This window comes from Alligator sinensis, unplaced genomic scaffold (assembly GCF_000455745.1).
Source record: "Alligator sinensis unplaced genomic scaffold, ASM45574v1 scaffold486_1, whole genome shotgun sequence".
Taxonomy (NCBI): Eukaryota; Metazoa; Chordata; order Crocodylia; family Alligatoridae; genus Alligator; species Alligator sinensis.
Genome location: NW_005842053.1, coordinates 2,640,247 through 2,648,721, shown reverse-complemented (window position 1 = coordinate 2,648,721; position 8,475 = coordinate 2,640,247). Strand labels below are relative to the sequence as shown.

At 42.3% G+C, this 8,475-nt stretch overlaps 1 protein-coding gene across 1 annotated transcript in view; it reads left to right on the top strand.

Moving 5' to 3' along the window:
• TMPRSS15 (transmembrane serine protease 15) overlaps positions 1-8,475 on the top strand; it is a 109,068-nt gene that overhangs the window by 32,624 nt on the left and 67,969 nt on the right. Inside the window, exons 9-10 of the mRNA XM_014519606.1 lie at positions 4,686-4,823; positions 5,304-5,453. Of these exons, the coding sequence (XP_014375092.1) occupies positions 4,686-4,823; positions 5,304-5,453 (288 nt within the window). The remainder of the gene's footprint in view (positions 1-4,685; positions 4,824-5,303; positions 5,454-8,475) is intronic.

Below are 8,475 nucleotides of genomic sequence, written 5' to 3'. Positions count from 1 at the left end.
GGGAGCTTCTGGGGCCCAGCCACTTAGTATCTGGGGCACTACCTCTTGTGCCAGCTGGACTGCTGAAGCAGCCCTAACCGAGAGCTCCCTGCACCATTTAGCCACTGCAGCAGTCTGGCAGTGGGGGCTGCTGCCTGGCTGTGACCTGCTGTGCACCTGTGACAGCATGTGGCCCCAAGGCTGCACACCTACCAGACCCGTATGGGGACTGCATAGCCACAGCAGAGACATCTGCACCCCTGGGCCAGCTGCCAGGGGGATGTGGCTATACAGTTGGCCTTTGCAGCGCTACTGCCATGTATTCTGCCGCCCTGCCATCTGGGCAGCTATTGACCGAAAGATGTTGTCAAGTGGTGGCCTGCTTTGAACTGTCAAAGCATGTCCTCCTGGCCACATACATACATACTAGTTGGGCAATGTTTTATTGATATATTTACAATTTTAAAGCAATTTGGAAGCCTACCAGTGTCTTTGTTTATCATAATAACATAAATTCTAAATAGTCATATGTTTTGATGTCTGATTTTGATTTTCTTATCATAGATTAGTTGGAACTTCCCCCAACCCCTTCACTAACTAGGAAGTGAGAACAGCTGCTCCTGCAGTGACAGCTTCTGCCAGCAGGTGTCTGGCAGCTGGGCATGTGATGGGGAGATGTGGGGTTTGCAGGTGGGGGGGTCAGAAGAAGTGTAGGGGGATTGTGAGGGGACTGTATGAGGGGGATGCTCAGGAGGGGTGGATCCCCTGCCCCCTTCCAGGGCACAGCCCCCCCCCAACACAGCACATGGGCTGCCCCCCTGCATGGCCCACATGCTCCCCCCTGCATGGTGCACAGCTCACCCAGAACAGCAGCAGCCATTGGGGCATTCAGGGCCTCCTGACACAGCTCCCCTCCCACCACCATGGGGCGTGGGGCAGTGCAGCTTGTCCCCTGCTGCCTGGCACTCGGTGCTGCCTGTGCCATGTCATGTGGGCCTGGCCTGGGGCCATGCACCTTCAGGCAGCTCAGGGCTGCTCAGGCTGTCATGCAGGGCTCTGCACCACTTGTGAGGACTGCCTGTCATACTGGCCTGGGTCCTACACATGGAACCAGCATGCAGGACCTGGCCCAGCATGACTGGCGGTCCCCGTGAGTGGTGTGGGGCCCTAGGTGACAGCCTGAGCAGCCTGGAACTTAGTGAATGTGCACTGGATACCAGGCAGCTGGGACTGAGCCTCCCTGCCTCACACTATGCAATAGGCCTGTGCCAGGAGGCCCCCAATGCCCTGAAGGCTGCTGTTACTGTGGGTGAGCTTTGAGCTGTACTGGGGGGGGGCATGTGGGCCCCACAAGGGGTGGGCAGGGGACCCACACCCTCCCTCCCTCCCCACCCACTACATACCTGGAATGGAGCCCAGGTCCATGTCACTGCAGCCTGCATCGCGGTTTACCCTGCATGGGCAGGCAGTGTGCTGCAGCATCGGGGCAAGGGGCAGGCATAGAGATGCTCTGGCTAGCTACTAGAGCATCTTTTTGGTGAACCTGAGCCTTTGATTGCCTCAGGGCATGGTCCTAGACCATGCCCTGCCCCACTTTTTTTTCTTTCTTTTTTTGATACCTGGATATTCAGTTACCAAATTTTGAGCCTGCGCTGCAAATATGCAGTGTGGGGAACATTTTTTGTTCCCAGTGTGCCTCTTGCCGCATCTCAAACCTCTTTGAGACACAGCAGGTCAGACGTACAGAGGCATGTGCGGGCTCATATGGATGCACCCTTTGGGAGAAAAACAGGTAATAAAATCACAAAAAAGTTCTGTTACAGGATTATGCAATATGTACAAGTATTAAAAAAAGCATAACTTGAGATATTTAGTGACACAAACATGAAGTGGATGCATCTGTATATAAACATTTGCTGTCATATAATAAAAGCATAATTGTTTTAATTATTATATTTGTTTTCGTGGATATAACATGCCTGTCAGATAATTAATGCCTCTTTAAAAGCACTGTTATTTGAAAAAATAAATGCTGAGGTAATCTGTCATCAGAATTTACGTGAGATTATTAGAGTTACTTAAGAAATGGGTATAGTTGAATACAATTTTCAAAAATTATAGAACCCAAAATGTCATTGAAATCCACTGAATTCTGTATCCTTGCTGTCACTGAAAACATACCCAACATCCACAGCTGTACTACTTTCTCCATCTGTTTCCAATATACAGTTGTCATTTGGATATAGATTTAGTTTTTCATCTGTTTCTGAAATGAATTTGGCATGTGTAGTTCATTAGAGATTTGCTTTAATATTGTTTTTGTTGACAGATTTCCAGGCACCATGAGCCCAAGTGCATACTTCTGCATAAGTTTCAGTTCCATTTTGCCATTCTTCATATATTCATGCACATGACCTGTGCATCCATTTTTCCCGTTTTTGACGGACACCATTTTAATACTATGATTAATGGCTATGTCAAGTGGATATAATAATATTGTCAAGTGTCCTGAAATGCTGACCATCTCAGTCTTGTCTTTATAAAATATTTAGTATCACAGAAATTAGGGTTGGAAGGGCCATCAGGAGGTCATCTAGTCCAACTGTCTGCTCAAAGCAGGACCATCCACAAATATATCATCCCACCCAAGGCTTTGTCTAGCTGGGTCTTAAAAACCTCCAAGGATGAAGATTCCAACACCTCCATGGGTAACCTGTTCCAGTATTTTACTACCCTCCTAGTGAGAAACTTCTTCCTAATATCTAACCTAAACTTCCCTTGCTGCAACTTGAGACCATTGCTCCTTGTTCTGTCATCTGCCACCACTGAAACCAGTCTATCTCCACCCTTTCAGGAGTTGAAGGCTGCTATAAAATCCCCTCTGTCTTCTCTTCTCCAGACTAAATAAGCCCAGTTCCCTCAGTGTCTTCTCATGAGTCATGTGCTCCAGCCCCCTAACCATTTTTGTTCCCCTCTGCTGGACTCTCATCAATTTGTCTACATCCTTTCTGTAGTGGCGAGGGGGGTGGCAAAACTGGACACAGTTCTCCAGATGTGGCCTCACCAGTGCTGAATAGAGGGCAAGAATGATTTCCCTCAATCTGCTGGCAATTCTTCTAGCAACGCAGCCCAGTATGCCGTTGGCCTTCTTGGCAACAAGGGAACACTGTTGGATCGTGTTCAGCTTACTGTCCACTGTAACACCTGGTCCTTTTCTACAGAAAGGCTGCTTAGCTAGTTGGTCCCCATTCTGTCCTTATGCCTGGGCTTGTGCCATCCTAAGTACTGGACTTTGCACTTGTCATTATTAAACCTCATTAGATTTCTTTTGGTCCAATCTCTCTAGGTCTCTCTAAATTCTAGCCCTTCAGTATATCTACTAATCCCACAAGTCTGGTGCCATCTGCAAACTTGTTGAGGATGCACTCCATCCCATCCAGATTGGAGATATTGAACAAAACCAGCTCCAGGAGCAAACCTGGGACAACCCACTTGATACCCACTGCCAACTAGACATCAAGCCATTTATTACTACCCTCTGAGCCCAACAATCCAGCCAGGTTTCTATCCACCTTACAGTCCATCCATCCAACCCATACTTCTTTAGCTTGCTTGTGAGAATGTTGTGGAGGAAAGTATGAAAAGCCTTGCTAAAGTCAAGGTATATTATATCTACTGCTCTTCCTGTGTTCACAAAGTCAGTCTTCTCATCATAGAAGGCAATCAAGTTGGTTAGGCATGACTTGCCCTTGGTGAATCAATGCGAACTATTCTTATTCACCTTCTCATCCAAGTGCTTAGAAATATATTGCCTGAGGACCTGCTCCCTGATTTTTCCAGGGACTGAGGTGAGGTTGACCAGTCTGTAGTTCAGGCTTTCCTTGATACCCTCTTGGATGTCAGCTCACATAGAATCCATCACGGGACAGCTTTGTAGACTTAAAAAAAAATCCTCCTGGCCACTTATACGAAAAGTTTTTAGTCTGCCTGCTTCCTTTCATGAAGGATGAGGCAAATGATTTTTTTTTATCTGCTGCCATTCACAAACGCAGGTTTCATCTCTAGGGTCTTGTCTTCCAGAATGTTTTCCATGTTGTAAAGCATAGTTTACAACCTACCTTAAATCAGTTGAACTCGTGATTTTCTTGGAGCCACTTACATTTTGTTTCCAGTGGTCAAGTACAGTTAGCACCTGTGCCACTCCCTCCACTGCAGGTTTCCCAGGCTGATGAATCTTCAGCTATTCTATCCTGCAGACATCTCTTCACTCCCTTTGCTCTACAGTAAAAACAAACAAACAAAACAATCTACTTGATGGAGTATACTTTATATTACCTGCACATGTGTATAACTGGTGCTGCTCAAATAAGTGTTTTTGAAAGATAACCCTCAGATTATATTCACATAAATATGGTAGGATGTTGCTGTTTTTCAGTAGCTGGCATACATGTTGAAGTTTAAGTGAGATGGGTGTGTGCGTGTCTGACTGCTAAGCTTAACTACAAAAGTGACTGGATTTTAGCTACCTACCAAATACTGTTTTTGGTTTTGTGGGAATGAGAGACAGAGCCACTACTAGAGTGAAGGGAGATTTACTTCAGCACTGAAATAATTAGTTATGCTTTCTCCCTTTTTGGAACAGAATTGAACATTGTAATTTGCTCAGAATTACTTTCAGTAATAAAATTTTTAAAATTTATTCTTAGCATCGCTACGGGGAACTAATCCTGGTGTTGTTCGCATCTTTTCTAATGAAGCCACAGCAGAGTTTGCTACAGACTATTCTGAAAATTACAATGGCTTTAATACAACGTACAGCATATTTAATACAAGTGAGCTAAGCAGTAAGTATTCTTTTTCATTTCTCATTCACAAAGTGTGATGAATCTATATTTTCAGCTTGATGAAGAGAGAAAATTGAGATGAGGAAAGCATTTGCATGACCTTGATCCTGTAACTAGTTCAATGTGGGAGAACCTTTGTAATTCTTCAAAGCTCCATTGACTGCATCAGGAGCCTGCTTCCTGCCTTGGCACGTGGAGAACTTGTTGAGCTGTGAAGAATCAACAAAGTTCTTAATCAAGGGGACTAAAGTCCTTGAAGTTGCAGTTCTCAGTACTGCAGCATCAAACTATAAAGTGAACATATTCACCGTCTTGTCTCTAATGTTGCTGTTGAGAGGAGTGAATCCAAAATATCTGTGCTCTAGTCTTCCCAGGCACTTTTCAGCATTAATGCTCCTGTTTTTGCTTAGTAAAGCTGAATGAGACATACCTGATGAAAAACATTTTACTTATCTACTTATCTGCTAACCTTATTCACAGATAATGAGAAAATTAACTGCAGTTTTGAAGATGGCTTTTGCTATTGGACTCAAGCATTCAAAGATGATGGTGAATGGGAGAGAATCAGTGGACGTACCTTGCCTTTAATGACTGGTCCTAATTTTGACCATACATTTGGGAACCTATCAGGTACACATAACAATGTAACACTGACAGACAAGTTTCCTTGGGTAAATATGATATCTTTTATTAGACCTATGTCCTTATACCAACACGGCTACAACCAACACTGATATATTAAAAGGAAAACCATCCTTTTCAATACAAGTCAAAATATATTTTAAACATAAATTGGTAATCTAGGGGGGAACATTCATCCTGTTTTGGAAGGAATGAGGTATTATATTCAGATGTTGTGTCAAAAGTCCTGAAAATTTAAAGTTTTAGAAAACTTATTTTTAATTGTATAATATGTCCAGTTTAAGAAACACACTTACATAGTTGTTTGAAATATTAAGTATTGAACAGATTGAATAATATTACCATTGATATGATTTATTATTATCTTGCTCCTTAAGATACTTATCTGTGAGAAGTGTTATGGATCACACAACAGACTTACTGCAAACAAGACATTTATCCATACCTTTAAAGAATGACAGATACATATAAAATGCAGTATGACTTGCATAAAATGTTCTCGGGTTTGTTATGAAGGAATCTGCAAACATCTAAATATTGACTTAGTTTGTGCATACACCCCAGAAGTCACAGCCTCTCCCCTCTTACACATTACATGTAATGCACAACTGGTTATTTGCACAATTACTTTAGATCAGCATCATGTGCACTGGAGCCAGAAGTCCCACAGCTGAAGAGTCTCTGCAACCTGGAAGAGCTGTGGGGTGGATAGAGTACCCTGCAAGCTGTGGGAATTTCAGTTTTGGTAGCCATGGGGCACTGCCAGGACCACGAGTCCTCAGCTGTGGGACTCTTTGTCCTGGAAGCCATGGGGCACTGCCACAGCTGCAAATTCAATCAGCTGCAGGACTCTTAATAAGGCTTGATAGGATATGATGCTGGATCCCACAATCATGCCTCCTGCCATGAATGTGTGGTATTGCAGGAGGCACAATTGTGTGGATTGCATATCAGATCCTATCATGCTTCTGCCTGAATATCTAGAGGGGCCCACACAGATGCATTTACTCACTGTGCCTAAAACAAATTTCACATCCCTCCCCAAAACTGCTGTAGCAAAGTAATTTCATAAAAAGTTCCTTTTAAACAAATGGAGAACATTTTGAAGTTGTGAATCTTCATGAATTATGAATGGCAGTGCTGGAACACTGATTCTAAAGCTGTAATGCTAGAATCAAAAGTATCCTCATGCTATCTGCCAATGCAGTCAGAACTAACAAACATGGTTTCTGTCCCACATTGAATATTGTGTGTTAGATCAAGGATTAAAACACGTATTCAGGGATGATTTAGCAATTGGAGAAGATTATGATCTATGCAAGGACAAAATACTTACCGAAAAAGGGAAAAGTAGCTAATAAATTAATATTTGGCATAAAATGAACAATCCCAAAACAGTCTTGAGAAGATTATCTTATTTTCAGCCTCAACTCCTGCAATACAAATATGTTGAAGGAACATTACATTCATTTAATAAAACACCTGGCAATGATTTTTGGAGCTATTGAAATTTTTCATTGATTCCCAACATTCTCTGTTTGACTGCGCTGCTTAAGCTGACATCCTATATGCAGTGTTGCTATTATTTCAACATTCAAATTTCTACTGCCAGTTTGAGATAAACCTATATGCTGACATCATTAATATATAGATATTGAACATGTTCAGTAAGACTGGCTATTTTGTTTGCTTCCTCCCCACAAGAGAGTTCATCTTCATTCAACAAGCCTATTTCAGACCTAGACTAGAAAAGATTTACTTTCAATTCAAATCAGGTTTATTCTTTACTTCACTTGGTTTACATCACATTATATTACATAGTATCACATCTCATGCCAAAACAATACATGCTACATAATAATACATTACAACAGCAGAAAGTCCAAAGGAAAGCCCCATGTATTGTCAGATAAGATTCCAAGATAACCGATTTCAGGCATTCGGAGAATTAATGGTACAAAGGTCAGAAAGAACAACATTGCTACAAGTAACTAGAGACCTTTCTCAGCAGTCATGCCATTTTTTCCAGGAGTTGTCCCATTTACTTATTCCTAAAGTTCAGATTTTCAATATGACCTGCTCTAAATCAATACAAAATGAAAGGTCTCATTTAGAGGTCATATTGAAAAGCTGACCATCAAATGTTCTTTCATTTACTTGAATTTTCCACACACATGAAACTGTCATCAAGCAAGTAAAATTTGGGTCCCTGAAAGTTTTGCCTTTGACTTCAAAGGGTCACAAAAGGACATTTTTTCTAATACTGTCAAACTTTTGTGGAACTAGAGTGCTTCTCCACATAATCTTGCTCCATTTCACAATCCTACCTAACAGCAGTTGCTTCAGAACCCTAATCTCAAAGATTTAATCCAGACAATACTGGAAAATATACTCCCAAATGAAATATTGCTTGTGTTGATGTTGTTTCCATCTCTTAGTCTCAGTGACTACAGTCTCTCTCATTCCTATTTGATGTAATAAACTGTATGAAATGGAAAGCAATCCCCCTATAAAGGTCTGAACATGTGCCAGAAATGCAGAGACACTTTATTTACTTCCTGTAAATCCAGCTTGGCCTCACTGAAGAAATGACAGAAGCCCCCTGATTTTAAGGGAGCCAAGATTCCACCCTGGTATGGTTCCTAAGAATATCCTTCAGCTAAGAGTTAATTTAAAGACATGAGAGAGAAATAATTTTTTAGAATTGTGCATAATCTTATAGTTACAGGGGTGTAGGCTGTAGCCGTGTTGGTCTAAGGACATAGGCAGACAAGGTTCCTTGGGTGAATCTGATATCTTTTATTAGACCAACCCAAATTGTTGGAAAATAATTATTAAGCAAGCTTTTGGGTTCAAAAACCCTTCGTCGGGCTAAGGAAGTTTCAGCAGTTGGTGTGCGCTCTTCCTGGATGGAATGAAAAGTAAAGAAGCCAGCGGCTGGGCTGGTATGCATACAAGACAGGTAGTCAGTGAAAATGTAGATTGAGGAGTCAATGGGTGACAGACGGGG